This window comes from Plecotus auritus (genome assembly GCF_963455305.1).
Source record: "Plecotus auritus genome assembly, chromosome: 1".
NCBI lineage: Eukaryota > Metazoa > Chordata > Mammalia > Chiroptera > Vespertilionidae > Plecotus > Plecotus auritus.
Window position 1 is genome coordinate 189,182,606 of NC_137770.1, and position 22,160 is coordinate 189,204,765.

The 22,160-nt window shown below is 37.1% G+C and overlaps 1 protein-coding gene across 1 annotated transcript in view; it reads right to left on the bottom strand.

The window, feature by feature from the left end:
- PTPN13 (protein tyrosine phosphatase non-receptor type 13) overlaps nt 1–22,160 on the bottom strand; it is a 211,339-nt gene that overhangs the window by 120,975 nt on the left and 68,204 nt on the right. Inside the window, exons 3-6 of the mRNA XM_080676988.1 lie at nt 7,480–7,658; nt 5,491–5,556; nt 2,810–2,995; nt 105–192 (exon numbers count right to left, since the gene is read on the bottom strand). Of these exons, the coding sequence (XP_080533114.1) occupies nt 105–192; nt 2,810–2,995; nt 5,491–5,556; nt 7,480–7,658 (519 nt within the window). The remainder of the gene's footprint in view (nt 1–104; nt 193–2,809; nt 2,996–5,490; nt 5,557–7,479; nt 7,659–22,160) is intronic.

Genomic DNA, 22,160 nt, shown 5'->3' on the forward strand with positions numbered 1-22,160 from the left:
GTCACCTCACAATTATCAGATTTTCAAGCCAGGTAAGTATGATTTTGTAAAGGAAACCATAAAATAAGGTATAAGCCAAGAAATTTCTACTATTATACTCTTACCTGTTGGTAATCCTTTTCCTCTCAATCGGTCACGAATAGCCTGGCTTCGATCAGGTTTTTGGTCACTGTTACAGCAAAGCTGATCCGTCTGTACATAGGTAATCAAAAATCAAGTCTGACAAAAGAATCTCCCTTTTTTGTCACGGTAATATGCTATAGAATGACATTAGTTAGACAATTTTTGGAGGGTGTCGCATTAAGTAAAGACATTCCACATTTGCTATTGTTAATTTGTATTCCTTGGATAAGAATTTATGTAGCTCAGTTCTGGGCAATTCATCGCCTTAGTTTCATTATCTCTACAATGAGAATAAAATTAAAATGAAACCTGGGTTGTTATGATGACTAGATGTGAAAAAGCACAAAGCCATTTAGCACAGTGCCTGGCTAAAGTAAACACTTAAAAAATGGTAGCTGTCAGAGTTACTTCTGTCCAGGAGATGAGCAAGAGCATTGGAAAGATGAGGGGAGCATTGTTACTTCTACTTAGTAGAAATTTGCCTCTGGAAAGGTAGTTTCTCTATACACTGATCCTTCTATTCTCTCCCACTAAACAACCCATAACACACCCCATACCAGACTTATTACTGTTCCTCAAACACACCCTGCTCTTTCCTATTTCACAACTTTTATTCAAGTTTACTTCCTTCTGCCAGATTACTCTTTCTATCAAGTTCAAAGTGCTGTTTTTCAATGTGGTCCTAACTTGTATCATTTCCCCTCAAGCTCTCATAGCTTTAAAAAATTTTATTTTTAATACCTTTCTTCACATTTTATAATTGAACAAATGGTTGTAGAACTTTAATTTAGAGCTCTCAGAAGGTAGAGCATATTCTATTCAAATTTGTATCTCCTATGTTATCTAGCACAGGTTTCATAAGTAGATGAGCAATATATAGCTATTGTAATAAAATGAACTAAATACCAAAAGTGATGGAGTCTTATCTAATATTGGGTAATTATTAGATGGATAATAGAATTCTGTGGAGGAATAGTTCTTCATGGAAACAGATGGAAAAATATTTCCAGCAATTTTACTATAGGAGTAAAATCAGTAAAACAGGACAAAGTCTTAGAGGAGGTGTGGTATGATAGAGAGATCCCTTGGACTGACTAAGACCATAAGCTATGTCTCAATTTTTTTATTTATAAAGTAAAGGAATTAATGTTGAGCAACATTTCTCAGAGTGTTACAAAACGATCTGAAAAAAAAAAAAGATTCAAATAAGTTTGGGATATGTTTCACTTACAAGCCTATCTCTCTTGAAGGTTAATAATACAGCCTGGTGTAATAAAGACTGAAAAGTTGTGCAGTGAAAACACAATTTCCCTTAAACAGTTTTTCCTAAAGCTTATTTAATCAGAGGAATTAAAAAAAATGTTTGAAAATATATAGGAAACTTTGGTTTGGATAGAGGTCTTTCATAGATTTTTTTAAATAGCTTTATCTTTGTTAAAAAAAATCACATGCAGGAATATAAACAAACAAATCAAATACAAGTGGAGCAGTTGTAGTTAAGGAGGGGAAATAAGCGGCTAAGAACCCCATTCACTCAGCTTCTATTACCTGCATTCCCCTTCATTACAGAATCGAAAAGGCTCCATGAGCTACAGTTTACAGACCATTTACCTAGTTATCAACTGGCAAAGTGTGTGGAATTTGGATATATTCCTGCCAGCCATATGACATCCTGGTTAAGATGGCAGAACTAAACCTCTAGGGATAAGGAAGCCAACAAGAACATGTGTGACAGTGGTAAATACAGAGCTCACACAAAGGACAGGGACACTACTCAGGGACCATAACCCTAAAGGATAAGAACAGATCTCATTTAGATTTAGATCAGATATCAAAACCCAAGGTGTATCCAAACTAGGACAAATAGAACAGAATATAGCTTAAGAAGTGCACTATTAGATATAGTTTGTCATTCCTCGGATTCTTCATATCCAAGAGGGAAAGTGGAAAAGTCCAGGTTTGGAGCAATATGGCAGAAATACACACATGTACCCTCTTGACCCCACCCCCCACATGCACCAGGTGCCAGTGTCCAGTGAAGAAGGGGAGGATTTTGGGAACAGCTAAGGGGCCCAGATAAATAAGTGGCCAAGAAAGAATAAAATGACAGAAAGTACATTTAAATAATTATAAAACTCATTTTGCATATCAATGAGTTTTTCATAATAGACAGACCAACAAAAGCAGAAATTTTCAGCTCTAATATGCTGTGACTTTATGACATTTGCTGAATTAAAGATCTAAAGAATAGGTTTCATAAAATCTAGGTGACCAGGTTATTGCGCTATGCTTGTAAATTTTAATTATTGTTTCAAATAAATGTTAGAAAAAAAAATCCAATCTCCTGTTCCTAGTTTTCAATGAGAAAATGCTACCTATAAAATATCTTTAAAGAAAATTTTGTTATATGCTAAATTTAAAAATATGACTATTATATGACCTGGCCAGTGTGGCTCAATGAATGACCATTGACCTATGAACCAAAAGGTCACTGGCTGGATATCTGGTTGCAGGCTTGATCCCCAGTACGGGGCATGCAGGAGGCTGCCAATTCATGCTTCTTTCATCATTGATGTTTCTATCTCTTTCTCTCTCCCTCTTCTTTCCACTCTCTAAAAATTATTTTTTAATTAAAAAAAAAACATTAAAAATATGACTATATGTAACAAATGGAAGTGCAGCTTACCCCAGAAAGATTTCCCAGAACCAGTTTTACCAACTGTTTCACGTAGGAAAATGAAGGTGCACAATTGCTATTCCTAATGTGGGCACTGCAGGCATCCAGCACAGTTCGAACAGAAACCCGCGCGTAGATAACATCCTCACACATTCCAAGCAGTATGCTGTTGAGATGATCTCCAAGCTTGATAGGCTGAATATAAAGAACAAAGAAACCACATGGATAGGTGTGAGTAAATCTTACAAATTTAGCCATTCTGGAAGTCAGAGGAACTACAACAAATACACTTCAAATACTTGGAGGAAATTAATTCCTTATCCAGTAGTATATATTCTTTACTGCATTTTACCTTTTGATATCCCAAAAAATTATTAGCAGAGCATTAATATACATCTCCCAACATAGGAAGTATTATAGAAAAACTCTGTGGCTTTTCTGTATATAAAGAAATTAAACTCTTTATTTAAATATTTTGGTCAGCATTTACAATATAGGTATCATTTTGGGGAAATAAACAATTTCCTAATATTCAATAAAATGTAATATTTTAAATATATATTTACTATAGATTGATGCTCTTATGATAACTTAGAAGAGATTCCAAATATTATAATGACTAAAGATCATTTAAATATGTTTTCATTATGATGGTAAAACAGAGAAGACAAAATGTGAGATTTTTTTAATTAGCTGAATAATCTGTAGATTATATCCAAATATCCAATAAGCATACCAAGAAACACAAATTAAAATCACAAGAAGAAGCCACCACACACTTGATAGAATGGTTAAAAAAGACTGACAATAGGAAGTACTGGTGAGGACTGGAGCATTACTGATGGGAGTTAAAACTGGTACATCCACTTTGGTTTAAACATATGCTTTTCCTGGGACCCCTTCACTTCTCCTCCATTTGGGCATTATATTATATTTTAGATATAGCTTAGATGTAATCTCCTTTATATTCTACCCTTCAAGTCTATTAGAGGCTCTATCTCTGGTTTTACACAGCACCCTCCATTTTCTCTAACATAGGGTTTTTAGGAATCAGAAGTATTATAGAAAACTAGAGGCCTGGAACACGAAATTTATGCACTCGGGAGGGGGAGGCGTCTCCTCAGCCTGGATTGCAAGAGGGCACAGGCCAGGCCGAGGGACCCCACCAGTGCACAATTGGGGCCGGTGAAAGATGCAGGTTGGCCAGCCAGGGAGGGACCTTGGGAAGGCTCCAGGGCGTGTCCAGCCCATCTTGCTCAGTCCCAATCAGCGGGACCTAACCTACTGGTCAGAGCATCTGCCCCCTGGTGGTCAGTGCACGTCATAGTGAGCGGTTGAGCGGCCTTAGCATATCATTAGCATATTATGCTTTGATTGGTTGAATGGCCGACCAGACACTTAGCATATTAGGCTTTTATTATTATAAATAATAGTAAAAGCCTAATATGCTATTTAGACTGGACATCCTTCCGGATGACCTTCGGGACGAAGCCGCAGCAATGGAGGCCGAGGCAGAGGTGGCGGCTGCTGAGCCCCTTGGATGAATTTCGTGCATTGGGCCTCTAGTATAAGATAAAGACTAGAAGCAGCCCAATGATCATCAGAATCTGAGGCCTCAGTGTTACTTTAACATCTGTGCCTGCTCCCCTAGGGCCAGTGAAGTATGATTTTTGAAGTGAAAAGAGAAAAAGTAAAGAAGTCTAAACCCTACTCTGAGACTCAGAATTAGTATTCATACAGTTTTTGCACCAAAAAATATTATCACTTTCAGTACAAGAATGAATCATCAGTCATTTACAATCTTCCTTTATCAGTCATTAAATAAGAATAAACAAAGCACACTCCCATTTCTCTTGCTATAATTTTCTATGTGGCTGCACTGTTGAAACCTGAGTAGTGACTGCTATGACTAAGAACATTCTAGAAATAACTAATTTCTTTAGTTCTTCATTGTTATTTCACTCTGAGAGTGTGACATTATTAATGTGAACAACCATCATAGAAATGCTGGTGTGCCCAACAGCATGCTGTAGAATAATATAAATTTGTGAAGAACATTTTTAAAAATTTATTTTATTTTTCAATTACAGTTTATACTCAATATTATTTTGTATTAGTCTTAGGTGTAAAGCATAGTGGTTAGATAATCATATACTTTACAAAGTGTTTACCCTGATATTTCTGATTCCCACCTGGTGCTATACAAAGCTATTACAATATTATTGACTATATTTCCTATTCTGTACTTTATATCCCCGTGACTATTTTGTAACTACCAATTTGTATATCTTTATCTCTTCACATTTCTCACCCAGTCCCCCAACCCACCTCCCTTCTGGTAACCATCAAACTGTTGTCTGTATCTAAGTGTCTGTTTTGTTTGTTCATTTATATTGTTCTTTAGATTCCACATGTAAGTAAAATCACATTTGTCTTTCTCTGACTGACTTGTTTCATTTAGCATAATAACCTCTAGGTCCATCCATGCTGTTGCAAATGGTAAGATTTCATTTTTTTTATGGCCAAGTAATATTTCATTGTATATATTACCACAGCTTTTTTATCCAGTCGTTTACTGATAGGCACTTGGGTTGCTTCATACCTTGGCCACTGTAAATAACACTGCAATGAACACAGGGAAGAGCTTTTTTAAAAGTGTAAAGTTGTACAAATGTGAAGACTTGACTTACTTGGCTCTGAGGAACTTCATGATCAGCCCCCCAATATAATGTCATTCCAAGAGAATAAATATGGATCTAGGAATATAATTTTTTTAAAAAGTCATTTTATGGTAAAACAAAATTTAAAAAAATTTAAGTACTAAATATTGATAATCTTTTGTTCCAAAGAAAGTATAATACATAATTTGAAAAAATCATTTTGTATTTTTTAATAAAAAATGAGAACTTTTAAAATAGAAAATACAACTAGAAATTATTGAAACTCCCCCCTCAATTCCCCAGCCCATCCTCTAAGCAGCCATTTTTATTAGTTCTTATCTATTTTAAAGTTTATTTATGCAAACTCAAGCAAAACTTAAAATACATTCTTATTTTCACCATATTTTACAAAAGATCAGAAACTTTTTAAATTAGTTGCATTTTTAATTTAATAAGAGAGATATTCCCATATCAATGCTTAGAGATCTCCTCATCCTTTTTTAATACTGCATAGAACTCCATTTTGTGGCTTAGCACTGTCTATTTAGCCAATATATTATTAATGGGCAATTAGGATTTTCCCAAACTTTTGCTATTACAAATAATGTTTCAGCAAACAGTCTTGTGATATGTCATTTTGGACATTCAGGTATTTCTCTTGAATTGATTCTCTGAAATTACAGATAAAGGCTAAATCTTCTGTAGTTTTGATACATGTTGTCATGTTGTCAGATTTCCCTTTCTACCAGCAACATATAAGAGATTTTTCACAAGCCTTGTCCATAGATGTTACGGATATTGGGATTTTTGACAATTTGAAAGTGAGAAAAAAATATCATTGCAAGCATTTTTTTCTTATTATGAATTCCTGGGGTAGTAGTTGGAGAACCAAGCAGGGTGAAAGAAAAAGATTACACACTTTTTAATTTAAAAATTTTACTACTGGCAATTTATTATGTTAATTTTCATACTTCTGTGGAATGTTGTAAGAGAAATTCAATACTGAATTCTCCAAGGTTCCATATCTAAATTAATATATAACATATACTATATTTGTTCCCATTTTTTTCATAGACTTAACAATGAAAATCAGGTCTTCTTCTGGCCACAATGTCATCACCATCCTCAGACTGAATATTTCTATCATAAACTTTTCTTCATTATTCCATCAAATGAACCGACAAACTCAGTCTGCTTTGCTTCCCACTGTACTTACCCTGTATTTAATTCTTTTCCCTATATTAATATTAGATTCCTACACAATCTTTCATACCAACTAGTTATCCACTTTTCTCAAACTTACCTTCTGAAATAAAAAATCCCATCATATTACTCTCCTAAAATTAGGATAGCTCACCACTGACTCAGAAGAAAGTCTCAAGTTTTGGCATTTGGAGTCTTCCTTATTCAGAGCTATCGCTTCCTTTTCTTTTTCTAAGCACAGCCTGCCAGGTAGTAATGCTCTAGGCCCAGTTGGTCTAACCAAACATTTCCCCATCACAGTGAATAATTTCACATACTAATAAGCCTGAGTGAAATGCCTATTTCTACCTATTTTCACTTTTCTAAGTTCTACTCATTCTACAAAGCCCAACATAAATACTACCTTCGCTGTGATATCGATCTACACTAAAAAGAACTTGTTCCTCCTCTCAATTCCCAAAATACTTTATACCTCTAAGTAGCATTTACTTCATTCTGCCATCTATTACACATTGTTCTATAAATGTTATCAGGATCAATTATGTAGTTATTTCTTATCTTCCTTACAAGCACAATGTTTTATACACAGCATGTATTAAATACATCGTTGTAAACATCAGTTAATAATGGCTCACATTTTTTCATATTTTTCTTAGTTCCATAAGATTTTATAAAACAACTTTGAATTACTAATATAAACATGAATTTCTTAAAACACACAATCATTTTTAAATTTTTCTTCAGAGGGTTGAGGTAGGATAGCCCAAACAAAATCAAGTCAAAAAAAAAACAAAAAAAAAAAAACTTAACAGTTACCTTTTCGACATCTGAGAGAGAAGTTAGTGATTGATTTTGAAGAACCTCGGGTGCAGTGAATGCTCGAAGATCCTTATTGGAAATATTTTCATCTGTAAATGACACACTACCAGATGGCAGCAACAGCAGAGACCACGGAGAAATGATAAAGCCAAGGGCAGCAGGATCGGCTATGCTTACTGGTTTGTAACCGCACAGAATAAAGGAAAAAGAAACGATAATTTCTCAAAATTATAATCAGAGACACTGCAGAGCACTTAAATTACTATCCCAGCCTATTCATATTACATGGTAATTGTAAAGTTACATACACCAAGTCAAAGGAGAGTTTCATATATCGACTACTGTTCACGTTATTAACCATAGTGCCTTGATGGAGCTTAATTTTTCAAAACCTAGATGGTAGATCTTAGAAACTATAAATAGAGAACTTTCACTGTCAGTGTAAGACTTAACTAGTTTAAGTACTTTATCACAGTGAGATAGATAGATACATAGGATAGAAAATGATAAGGATCAGTAGTTTTTAAACATTTTGGGGGGATCATGGATACCTTTGAGAATATGGTCAACACTATGATCTCTCTTTTAAGGAAACTACCTATAAAAACAAAACTCTGTATACAAAGGAGTTCATAGATCTTCTTGTAGCCCATTTATTGACCCCAGGTTAAGATTCCCTAATTTAGATTATAGTGGTCTGAAACTGATAGGAAATAATCAATTTGATAGTTCATCAGATTTGGAATTAGTAAAGCTTTCAAGTACAATGAAAGGCTCTTTTTGTGTGTCAAAAGATATACCTGTCTGAACTTGGATATTAGCATTTGTTGACTATTTCTCTGGAATTTCAAGTAGCTTATATATTATCAAATATGATAATAGGTCTCTAATTTTATTTTAATGTTTACCTGTATGGGTGCCTAAGAGCTCATGTTTAGAAGTATTTTTAAAAATGCCTTAAGATTTCAGCAGTTCTCCTTTCAAAAGTAAACCTATACATTAGACTAAACAAAAACTTATTAGAGGGAAATTTATTTTGTCCTCCTATTTAAAAAATAAGTTAACGTAGGTTTTAAGGTAACTGCTAAGTGAACTGGATTATAGACTCAAGAAACTGCTGTAGGAAAGTCACAGAAGGCCTGTGACCACCAGTGCCATTATTATTCAATCTGATTGGGTTATACTGGTATCTAAGTCAAATCATAAGAAATTGGCAAAAGTCTAGGCAACAGTTTAATCAAACATACAGTATTTATGTGTTCCTAAAAACTACCTTTTTATTGGAACTAAATCATTTATCCTTTCTGAGTTTTTAACCTCTACCTGTGGCCAAGATTCTGATCTCTATGTCAATAAAAAAGTAAGCTATTAAAATTCATTCCTCCTTCGAAGATTAAAAAGCCAACTATAGACGTTCTCTTGCTTTTTTATGAACCCCTAACTGTGTCAAGGAAGAAAATGTGTTTGAATGCATCCTTTCATCAGTCAGCACATGTTAGATTGCACTGAAGCAGAGTTACAGACCAATGGTTCATACAGTCAGAACCATCCACACAATAATCTGCTAAAAAATATGGCTCACATGTTTATGGCAAAATATGTTTCAATGAACCATCACAGCTGGTAAGGGCAGATTGTTGCCTTTCACAACCGCTTTATACATTTTCTGTTAAACACTTCTTAGGTATCTCGGAACAATATTTTCTTTGCCAAAGAATGCTACTGAAAATACTGGGGTATCACACGTCACTGCATTATAAAAGAGTCTACAATAAATTCTTTTCAAATCAGCAACTAAAGGGCACACTAGGAGACCATAATATCTGGTATGAGATGATGATGGCCTGCAACCAGACTGGTAGCGTTAGAGGTAGTGAGAACCTGCTAGAAACTCAATGTATTTCCATTGAACTAGAGCAGTAGATCCAATGACAACCGAATTTTCTGACAGACTGGATGTGGAGTGGAAAAGAGAGGAATCAGGATGATTCCAAGATTCTGGTCTCAATAACAGAAAGAATGGAGGACTATCCACTGAGGTAGAGAAGACTACTGATAATGCTGTTTGCTGAGGCAGCAGTTTGAAGATGGTAGCTAGAAGTAGAACTTTACTTTGGGACCTATCTGTCAGATACTCAAATGGGGTGTCAAGTGGGCAGTTGGATCTGGAATTTGGGAATAAGATGTCAAGAAGACATATTTTTAGAAGTAACTGGCCTAATAGATGCTATTTAAAGCCCTGTGACTGAAAGAGACCACCAAAAAGTGAGTTATGACAGAAAAGACATCAAGACCAAGGACTAAGTCCTTGGTGTATGCCCACTCCAAGACTGCTCCTTCTCAGTCCTTTTCCAGGCTCATCTTCTCTTGGTCATCCATGCAAGTATGGTGCTGTCATATCCCTACCACACTTCTCCTTTCATTCATCACCCTCAATCTCCACCCCACTATTTTAATTCATTCTTTTTTTAGCCCTTCCATCCAGTTTCCCAGTATCCAGCCCTAAACCTAAGACAGGAGGCTGGGATTCTAACTCTCATGTTTAATTCCTTATTTTGGGACAGAATTATTATTTCTGGCATACCTGTTACCATCTGAATTTATAAATTACTGGGAATCCTATCTAATAAAAGAGTAATATGCAAATAGACAGTACCTCTGCTATACCCACAAGCCACGCCCACCAGCCAATCAGGAGTGAGTATGCAAATTAACCCAACCAAGATGGCTGAGGCCATGGAGCGAGCAGGAGGCTTGGGTTTCCCTGGCAATGGAGGAAGCCAAGCTTCCTGCACATCCTGGCCAGCCGTGGACTCCACTCAAGGCTACAAAGTTTCAATTGTAGAAGGTAAATAAATCCCAACAAAAATGGCTGCAGCCTTGGAGCGAGCAGGAGGCTTGGGTTTCCCCGGCGATGGAGGAAGCCAAGCTTTCCGCCCACCCTGGTCTGCCCTAGCCTCTGCTCAAGACTACAAAGTTTCAATTATAGAAGATAAATAAATCCCAGATCCCAGGGCCTCCACTTGGGTCACCGGGGGGCATGGCAAGCCTGCAAACCACCACAGGCCCCTCGCCCAGGCCACCCCATGCCCCAAGGGAACCCAACCCTGATCCGGGACACCCTTCAGGGCAAACTAACCAGCCCCCACCCATGCACCAGGCCTCTATCCTATCTAATAAAAGAGTAATATGCAAATTGAAATTGACCGTCACTCCAACACACAAGATGGCCGCCACAAGATGGCCAGCAGGGGAGGGACCAGATCTGCAAGGGCGGGCAGTTGTGGGGAATCAGGCCAGCAGGGGAGGGCAGTTGGGAGGGACCAGGCCTGCAAGGGAGGGCAGTTGGGGGCAATCAAGCCTGCAGGGGAGGGCAGTTAGGGGTGACCAGGCCTGCAGAGGAGGGAAGTTGGGGGTGACCGGGCCTGCAGGGAAGGGCAGTTGTGGGGGACCCAGGCCTGCCGGGGAGAGCAGTTGGTGGTGGGACCAAGCCTGCAGGGGAGGGCGGTTAGGGGCAATCGGGCTGGCAGGGGAGCAGTTAGGCATCAATCAGGCTGGCATGGAAGTGGTTAGGGCAGTGGTCGGCAAACCGCGGCTCGCGAGCCACATGCAGCTCTTTGGCCCCTTGAGTGTGGCTCTTCCACAAAATACCACGGCCTGGGCGAGCCTATTTTGAAGAAGTGGTGTTAGAAGAAGTTTAAGTTTAAAAAACTTGGCTCTCAAAAGAAATTTCAATCATTGTACTGTTGATATTTGTCTCTGTTGACTAATGAGTTTGCGAACCACTGGGTTAGAAGGTGACCAGGCCGGCAGGGGGTTAGTGAGGGATGACCAAACGACCGAACAAGCAGGCTAAGTGGGGCGACCAGGCCGGCAAGGGGGTTAGTGAAGGATGACCAAACGAATGAATAAGCAGGCTGCATGGGGCGACCAGGCTGGCAGGGGGGTTAGTGAGGGATGACCAAATGACTGAACAACCAGGCTGCATGGGGTGACCAGGCCAGCAGGGGGTTAGTGAGGGACAACCAAATGACTGAACAAGCAGGCTGCATGGGGTGACCAGGCTGGCAGGGGGGGTTAGTGAGGGATGACCAAACGACTGAACAGCAGGCTGTGTGGGGCAAACAGGCTGGGGGGGGAGGAGGCAGTTGGGGGTGACCAGGCTGGCAGGGGGGGCAGTAAGAGGCGACCAGGCTGGTGGGGGGAGGCAGTTAGGGGCGCCAGGCCAGGGGAGGGGGGGGGTTGCAGTTGGTGGTGACCAGGCCAGCGGGGGGACAGTTAGGGGTGACCAGGTAGGCAGGCAGGTGAGCAATTAGGAGCCAGCAGTCCAGGATTGTAAGAGGAATGTCTGACTGCCGGTTTAGGCCCGATCCCAGGGATCGGGCCTAAACCGGCAGTCAGACATTCCCCAAGGGGTCCCGGATTGGAGAGGGTGCAGGCTGGGCTGAGGGGACACCCTCCCCCCCATGCACGAATTTCATGCATCGGGCCTCTAGTGGTATTATAAAATTAAAACACGTGTGCGATAGGTGCCAGCAAGAGCTTTATATGTATTGCACATGCGTGAGTCAATGCTTATTTTTAAATTGCCAGTGCGCGTGATATGTACTGGCTGGTTGGTTGGACAGTCGGACGGACATATGGTTGGTCACTTAGCCTTTTATATATATATAGATATAGATAATCTTCCAAAAATTACAGGTCATTTGCTCATAGGATCTATAATACTACTGGGGAGATTAAATGTATATATAGCGAGAAAAAGAATATAAAGGTGATTTAGAGTATAGCAAAGTTACCTCAACTACAATGAAAAGAGAATTAATTTCTTTTTTTATATATGGCCCTTTAGATGAGTAAGATTTGACCAGGGTTAAGGGAGAGATTCCAAAGAGAAGAAAGAGCCAAAGCAAAGGCATGTGGACAGGAAATCATTAAGTTTGTACATGGAACAGTAGGAATTTTGGACAGAGGAATGGTGGAGAAGAATAATGAAAATAAGTTAGCAAGATTGGTCATATTTTTGCTTGTTAACACACACACACACACACACACACACACACACACACAACTTTAAGTACCAAATTCTTTAGAAAACTATTAAACCACAAAATATATTTTAAAATAATTGTAAAGTGTTATGCAAACATACAAGTGAGGAAATTTAGAATCATGGCTAGAATCAGTCTAATTTACTTTCATTGTCTATCTAAAAGGAAGGAATTTAAAGCAAATGGATTCAAAGTCCTTCACAGAATGCCAACAAAAGAATATTTTAAAATGGAATTCCAGAAGCTTGTAATTTAATGTCCTATAATATTTCAGTTGTGTGATAATTGTCCTCAAGAATGTTATTATTATGAAAGAGTAAATCTGATGTGAACTGATTCCAGTAGTCAAACAATCCTATTTATAGACCTTACCAACATTCCACAGAAAAAGTTGCTTAAACAGAATTTCAAGCAGCTAGAAGCAAGGTTAGAAATAAACAGAAATCTGATATGCAAAGAAAGGTCTTAGAGCTTCCTTCCAATAATACCTTCAACTAACACACAGTTCCAAATATTTATTTTCTGAGAGATCTTGCCATTTCCATTAACTGGTCCCCTATATTTTAGTTTTTGGCTTTCCATTTAAGGTATTAAAATTAGGAAAATGATCAGAACTGGGTATCAAATATGATAAGGGAATACTAACCAAAAGTATCAGGAAATCATCTAAAGTCTTAGAACAACAATGACACCCATTTGACCTGAAAAAATCCCTTTGCCTGTTCAGGCACAAATAGAGACACTGTAGTTTTCCCATCTATATATATAAAAGCCTAAGCGACAGAACAACCAAATGACCGAATGGTTGGTCAACCAGTCACTATGACATGCACTGACCACCAGGGGGCAGATGCTAAATGCAGGAGCTGTCCCCTGATGGTCAGTGCACTCCCACAGCCAACCTCCCATGGCTAGCCAACCTCCCGTGGTCCCTCTCCTCCCCTCGGCCAGCCAGCCCCGATTGGGCTGGCGACCAACCTCCTGCAGTCCCTCCCCCTGGCTGGCTGGCCCCCATCATGACTGGGCAAGATGGCCCCGATGGGCCTCGTTCACTGGCCAGGCCAAGGGACCCCACCCATGCACAAATTTGTGCACCGGGCCTTTAGTTTTATATATGATATCTGGGTTCTTGGCAAAAATCTATGCAGAGGCCACAGTTTCAAACTCTGAAGGATTTAATAGTCACATTATAATACAGAATTCTCTCAAAAACGTAGTTCATATGGGCATAAAAATACAGTAGGTCCTCGGGTTACGTCGGAGATCCGTTCCTATGGTGTGACGTAACACGATTTTCACCGTAAGTCGGAACCCACCTACATAAGTACCTATGTCACTCACATGGAGCACATACACAGCAGTAATAAAGTGAAACAGTAAAAAAATGTAAAAGAAAGATAACAATTCCTGACCTTTACTTGTGGTAAATAAATAATAAAAAACATAAAAACATAAAGCACATATGTACATATGTCAAAATGGCAGAACTTTTTTTTTTTTATAAATAAATGGGAGATGGCAATGTAACCACGAAATGACGTACATCGAGTCCGATGTAACCTGAGGACTGCCTGTATATGTAGTTAAATCAATCATCTGGTATAATAATGCACAAGTAAACAAAAAATTTTTTGAGTATTTCCCCTGTATTTTAATATTTTCTTGATAGTAAAGTTTTGTGATAAATTATTTATGGCCCACTGAAAATTATAGTACATGCTACAGCTTGATTTCCCATTCAAATTTTATTAATTTCTCATATTAATTGTTACTACTTTTTAAAACTTCAGTTTCTCTAATATGAAACAAAATAGTAATCTCTTTATGAAAATAAAACTGTGTAAGTGATTGAAATTAAGACATCTATATAATGTAAATTGATGATAGTCTTTTCAAAGATATTTTACATCATGTAAATTTTCTTGAGATAGCCAAGTATTCAATAGCATTTAATAAAGTCCTATTAGCCTTACATCCTTAATAACTTATATTCTGATGTAGTAGGTCCCAGATCTTGCTAATCATACAAATATCTTACCTATAAGTTATATTATAAATACAGATGATTTAAGGTACAAAGTATCCTAAAATAGTACTAATTTTTATTTTAATTCCTTGGGGGAATATACTTCTGTAAATGTTCTATTTATCACATGGTATTCCTAGTTAACCTAGATCCCCAATTTAGAAAAACTGGTTTAAAATTTTACAATCAAGCCAATTAATACTTATTGAGTAACTATACATATGAAATAGATATTTTGCTGTATCTAGTCATTATCTTTAGGTATAATACAAATTATCAAATGAAGATATTTACTTGAGTGAACATATATAAACTATAGCATCCTATATAATAAAAGCCTAATATGCAAATTGTCCCCTCGACTGGGAGTTCAACCAGGCGGCAGCAGGGCCAGCCAACCTCCTGCGTCCCCTCCCTCCAGCTGGCCTGGCCCAGATCAGCCCCAATTGGGGCAGGGCCAGCCAGACCCCACCCGTGCATGAATTCATGCACCGGGCTTCTAGTCAGCATATAATTTTAGAAAAAATGTTATTTGTAATAGAAGTGACAGCAATTTAATTAACATGAAATTATGTAAACCTGTCATTCCAAATTTATATTTTGAGCTTTTCTTCACTAGGAGACAAAAGATATTTTTATTTCTTAGCAATGATCCTTTGTTGCACAAACACACATAATATTTTAATTTTTATTTCTTTTTATTTAAACACTAAACACATGCAAGTTACCAATCTAACCAAGCCACAACGCCTGGAATCTTGGTAAGGTTTCTGATCAATTAGGCTTATAGTAGTTTTGTTTTGTTATATGCTTGTAAGACAAGGTAATTCCAAACCATGAATCTTGGTTAACAAAACACTAATCAGATTGAGTTTAACAAAAGTGATATATAGGCAATCTATATTAGTAAAGCGAAACTGGTTATTATTATTAAAAGCAATAGTGCTTAAATGGCTGGACAATATGGAGAGAAGGAAGCAAGTCTCTGAGAATTTGCTTTCTTCTTCAGCAAATCTCCTTGGCCTCCTGATCAAAGAAGAAGCATGAAAGAAAGAGGAACAGTCCCTTTCATTTCTTCTTGGCATCTGTATCATATTCTGAGAAATCTGCCCACTTTATTCCTTTGATATATTAAGTTCCTCCTCTTAGTTTTTCCTTTGGTTTCCACCTTTCTCACCAACCTTCTTTATCCTCAACAATAAAAAGTACATATCCAAAAATCACATGCCAAAATGCTGAACAAAGTATTTCTTCTAGAATATATATGGCTTAAGGATAGAAATTATGAATTCCTAAGATCAGGTACAATGCCACTATAATAATATAATTGAAATACTTGGAAATAATAAATGTTTACAATTCCAGTTATATTCCACAGATCCATAGTTTTTAAAGACGCGCGCGCACACACACACACACACACACACACACACACACACACACACACGTTATTTTAGAGCACTATTATGAAGAAAACATTACTTTCAACTTTCACACACCAAGAACTCTAAATTATTCACCCAGAGAATACTCTGGATCTTTAATTTGATTCTCCAGTCTTTATTACTTTTAGTTATTTTTTGAAGTATGATTCAAAGGGAGGGTCAGCTTTGTTCATTGTAATATTGAAACAAAGTTATTTCCAAAGCCTTTGGGGGCTTGAGAAATTAAGAAAGCACACAGACCTTCTGTCTCCTCAGTCATTGAGAATTTTTATGTGAATTCTGGAGAAGGGGCACAGTATTCTGCACAGTATATTTTAAAAACTTTCTTAGGAATTCAGATGTGCATACCAATCTACCTCACACACACATAAAGACCACTAATAGAATGGTATCATAGCTCAATTAAGTTGCTTCTTGACCTTGTACTTGTTCCATTTCTATGTCAATTGACTGATACTAAGAACATCATGGAGTATGCATGACTTATATCCTCCCCTAATTCTTATAAAAAAATTTTTTTCAGCTTATAAAGACACTAGTGAGGCATTTTATAAGACATGTGTCAAGCCAGAAAGTGTTACAAGTAACTATTTTATACAAATTCTAATAAAGTCATTTTGAATTAGAAAGGTAAAATTAGTATCCAAAATAATTTTAAACTAGAAGTGAGACCTAAATAGCTCTTCTCTGTTTATAAGGAGGAATCTAAACAAATGACACCAAACTCAGGATGTCATTGACTGTGAATTCAGAAATAAATTGCCTTACCCACCTAAAATTTATTTCTAAATCACACTCCTAAAGTAAAGCAAAGTACAAATTAACTGTCCACACATTTTGTTTCTTCTCTGACACTTTCTATAAATCCAATTAATATCTATATTGTATCTCTTCAGGCCTTGGAGTGAGCATCTTTGATCTTTTCTACCCTGTCTGATAGATGAATATACCATTAAGCATACAACCAGTGCCTAGAAAAGTTCCTGGGATTAACACCAATTTCTATTTTCCAAGAAAGATCCAAACTTTTCAGAGCAAAATTATTCCACATAAATGTAATAGGCAGTGGACTTCTAAAAGAATTTGCTTTAAGGTAGTTTCTTTTTAAAATACACCAGTCATATTTCATTTGACCATTCTATTCAAGCAGTTGTAAAACTGTTAATCATGAATGGTAAAGTCTATTTAAAAACCTGATCTTATGGCTAGCTTATTAATTTTGTTGAAACAACTCTAGAACCAAGTGCTAAGCTTCTTTTAAAGCACTTGCATTTATTTTGCCACCTAACAACTTCATGACAGCCTCTGTAGATCATACCGCTGCCACATTATATTTTGCCAGACAAAATAAACTATAACTGAGGTAATTAGCAATAGAAATAAGTTTTATGGTAAAGGCCTTTTATAAAGCATCAGGTTTTTGGTTTGTTTTTCAATATGGAAGCTTCAAGTTAAAGGAGATCTTCTTCCACCCTTGCTATCTGCATATAGCGGGGGGAGTGGGGGACACAATTTAAAAAAAAAAAATGACCTCAGCAACTTCTCTTTACTTTTAAAGGCCTGCTCTATACAACAAAGACTGAAAAACCAGTCAAGGGGTGACTACCATTTATCTCATTTTTGGATAACTGGATGAAAAGGTCGATGAATATTAGTAAATATTTCCAGTTTCAGAGGGGAAAGAAAATATATAGTTTTCTAGAGAGGAATTTGCTTTATTTATGATGATATGATTCCACAGAATCCTGATATGTAACTACTTATGAAACATATTTTTGTGATCAGTAATGCCATTCTCTCCTGTTCTTCAATCACTGCCTCCCCACCCCCAAAGAATAAAGGGGAAAGGAGGCTTATTTGGATGATAAACTATTCCATTTTTCAAAAAGAAATATTAAGGATACATTCCTCATAAAAATGTTAACCATGACTGGTGCTCATCACCCTAAAAAAGTAAAAATCTTAACTGTTACTAAGTGATACAAGGCACAAAGCCACCTTTTAATTCTTTTATTTGAGAATAGGGTGAAGTAATTGTAATATGTATTCTTTGAAAAACTTGGTTACATAAAGTAGATAAATCTCAGAATGTTGAGTAAAAGAAAGCAGAAAACATAAGAGTTCACATTGTATGATTTTATTTGTATCATGTTTATTTTTCAGGCAAAACTTAATCTGCATGATATGTCATAATAATGATTACTCTTGGTAACCCAGAATTGACTGATTACAATGGAGCATGAGGGAGCCTTCCTGGGTGCTAGAATTATCCTGGGTGCTAGAATAATTCTAATACCCAGTGGTGGTTATATGAGTGTACACATTCATAAAATTCTTCAAGCTGCACAATTAAGAATAATGCTTTTTACAGTATATATTTTATCTCAACATTTGAAAAAAATCCCTATCTATATATATAAAAGGCTAATATGCTAAGTATCCAACAGTCCGACCAGTTGCTATGATGTGCACTGACCACCAGGGGGCAGACACTCAATGCAGGAGCTGCAGAGCTGCAGTGTCTTGGCAGCGGTGGTTCTCGGGTGACACACCCCGAAACCAGAGAGGAGGGAGCCCAATTCCTTGCGGGGCCGCACAATTCTACCTTTGGCCATGGGTTATGTTGTTGCTGGGGCACTGTCGGCCTGAATTTAGTTTACTGCACACTTGCGTTTGCGTTCCACATCCTGTACGACAGTAACTTTGCAGATGCCCTCTTGCACTCTGGGGATGTCGGAGAGCTGATTTCGGCCCAGTCCTCACAGGCCAGATCGAGGGACCCCACCTGCTCGAGGGACACCACTCACTCTGCTGACGCCGGGGAGGGACCTCAGCCTCAGGAGGTTGGCTCCAGGGCATGTCCAGCCCCTCTTGCCCAGACCTGCCCCATTAGCCACCTTCTAATTAATTTCCTTTCAATGTGCACGAATCCATGCACCAGGTCACTAGTAAGTATATAAATTGAAACAATAATTATAATGAGTAAAATCACAAAAAATTAGCAAGTATGGCACTAGAGATAGAGAGCATGATACGCACCAACTTTCCCTTCTACATGTATGATTCTTTAAGATTATAAAATGGTCTGTAAAATCTAGAGCCAAATAACTTCAAATCAAAACAAGTGTACGTATTGACTATGTATTTGTGGGACAGGAGAGGTTTACTCTAAGTGCTTCAAACTCTTGTTAAACAACCCACATTATTCATTTTTTAATTGCTAGATATTAAATTAATTTCGTGTCTTATAATTTGTTTCCAGGGAACAAATAGTGTAATTTTATCAGGTTCAAACACATTTAACTTGAAGAACCTGATAATTCTGGTCTTATAAATGCTGGGCAAGATGTAGCATGTCAAAAACAACTGATGCACCCTGTTAAACAGGAAAATTGTGACGGTAGATAATTGGAAATGTAATACAGACAAGTTAGGTTTGGGTCTTTTAAAAGCTCCATACACTATACAAATATTTATGCAAAAGCTCTTAATCCATAAAAACTTTCTATATTTCCTATAAAGGCTTAAAAAAGTCAGGAATTAAATATTTAAGTTCTGTGCTTTGTCTCCCTTCTCACACACTAAGTTGCTTATTTTCCTTTGGTTCTACCAGATTGAAAGTTTTACATTTTCCTTCTATGGTTTTATGATTATCCTTTCCACATTTAAGAATATTTGACTATGCTAACTCTAAAGTCAATATCTCTACAATTCTCAAGAACAGAATCAAACCCTTCAAATGTTTTAATTCCTATTGTTTATATCAATCTAAATGTTATTTTATTTGTAATTTTGAAGTTACATCATTATTAAGCTTTTATACAGCTAATGATTGTTTAGATTTACCATCATGTTGACTAGTTCATTTGCTATCTTCTTCCTTCTAACTGAAATACATTTTTTATTAATTTGTTCAGAGAGGGTTTCCCTGACAGTAAATACTCTGTTTTCATATGAAGATGCACTGCTTTGATTTTTTTTCTTGAACCACAATTTAGCAAGACATCAAATTCTATCTGCATATTCCAGTGCAGTAGCCATTAGCCACCTGTGGCTTTTGACTGGAAAACATTTTCTTTTAAAAACAATGAGTTTCAGCCCAGCTGGTGTGGCTCAATGGTTGAGCATCAACCTATGAACCAAGAGTTCACTGGTTCCATTCCTGGTTAGGGCACATATCAAGTTTTCAGACTCGATCCCCAGTAGGGGGCATGCAAGAGGAGGCAGCCGATCGATGTTTCTCTCTCATTGATGTTTCTATCTCTCTATCCCTCTCCCTGTCTCTCTCTCTAAAATCAGTAAAAATATATATTTATAAGAACAAAACAAAAAAATGAGTTTTAAATTAATAAGGAAAAAGGCCAAGCTCTTAATTTAAAAACTATAACAATTTTTGGAAAACTTTTGATATATTTTTAAAAGAAGCTTTAATTAAATAACTGCACATATTGAAAGAGTACAATTTGATGTTCTGATATGAATATACCTGTGAAACTATTACCACAATGAAGATAACAAACATATCCACCATCCAAATGTTTATTCATACAATTTTGTAATCCCAGTTTCCTCCTCCCCTTGTGTAACTCTCATCCCCAAGTAATCAACTGATCAACTTTACCATTATTGATTAGTTTGTATTTTTTAGAATTTTAGATTAAAATCATACAACATGTATTATTTTTGTCTATTTCCTTCACTCAGTGTAATTCATTATTTTGAAATTAATCTATGCTGTTGCATGTATCAATAGTTTGCTCCTTTTTAAAATATATACATCTTTATTGACTTCAGAGAGGGAAGGAGAGGAAAAGAGATAGAAATATCAATGAGAATCATTGATCAGCTGTTTCCTGCACACACTTCCCCCCTGGGGATCACAACCCAGGCACATGCCCTGACAGGGAATCAAACCATGACCTCCTGGTTCATAGGTCGAGGCTCAACCACTGAGCCACACCAGCCAGGCAGTTTGATCCTTTTATTGTTTCATTACATGGACATACCACAATTTGTTTACCCATTCACCTGTTGATAGACATTTGGTTTCTAGCTTTTGACTACTGCAAAACAATTTGCTATGAACATTCAGGTACAAGTCCCTGTATGGAAATATATTTTCATTTCTTTTGGTAGTACGTGTATATTTAACTTTTTAAGAAACTGTTAAACAGTTTCCAAAATGTAAAACTATACCATTTTCCATTCTCACTAGCCATGTATAAAAGTTCCATTTGCTGCCAAGTCTTTGCTACTCTTGGTGTGGTTAGTCTGTTAAATTTTAAACATCCTAATAGATGTGTACTGCTATTTCTGTGGTCTTAATTTGCATTTTCTTGATGATTAATGATATTAAGAATTCTGGATTTCCCTGATGACTAATAACTCCATGTTATCTTCTTTGGTAAAGTTTCTGTTCAGATCTTTTGCCCAATTTTTTTTTGGGGGGGTTGTTTGTTTCTTACTATTGAGTTTTGTGAGTTCTTTATATACTATGGATATAAGTCCTATATCCATTATATAATTTACTTACAAATATTTTCTCCCACACTTTAACTCCTTTCATTCTCTTAATGTATTTAGAAGAGATACTTTTAATTTGGATAATATCCACTTTATTTATTTTTATTTTATTTTTTTTACAAATCAAGCATTTGGTATCATATCTAGGAACTGTTTCTCTAATCCAGGGTCACAATTATTATCTCCTATTAGAGGCCTAGTGCATGAAATTCATGCACGGGAGGGGGGGTCTCTCAGCCCGGCCTGCACCTTCTCCAATCCAGGACCCTTTGGGGAATGTCCGACTGCCTGGTCCCCCCCAACTGCCCTCCCCTGCAGGCCCAATCGCCCCCAACTGCGCTCCCGTGCTGGCCATCTTGTGGTGACCATCTTGTGGCGGACATCTTGTGGTGACCATCTTGTGGCGGACATCTTGTGGTGACGTGGGGGTGGCCATCTTGTGACAACGTCACACGACAACACCTAGGCTTTTATTATATAGGATGCTTTCTTCTATAACTTTTATAATTTTAAGTTTTATATTTAAATCTATGACCCATTTTGAATTAGTTTTTATATGTGGTATGAAATAAGAGTAAAAATTATTTTTTAAAAATGTTTTGGGCCTGGCTGGTGTGGCTCAGTGGTTGAGCT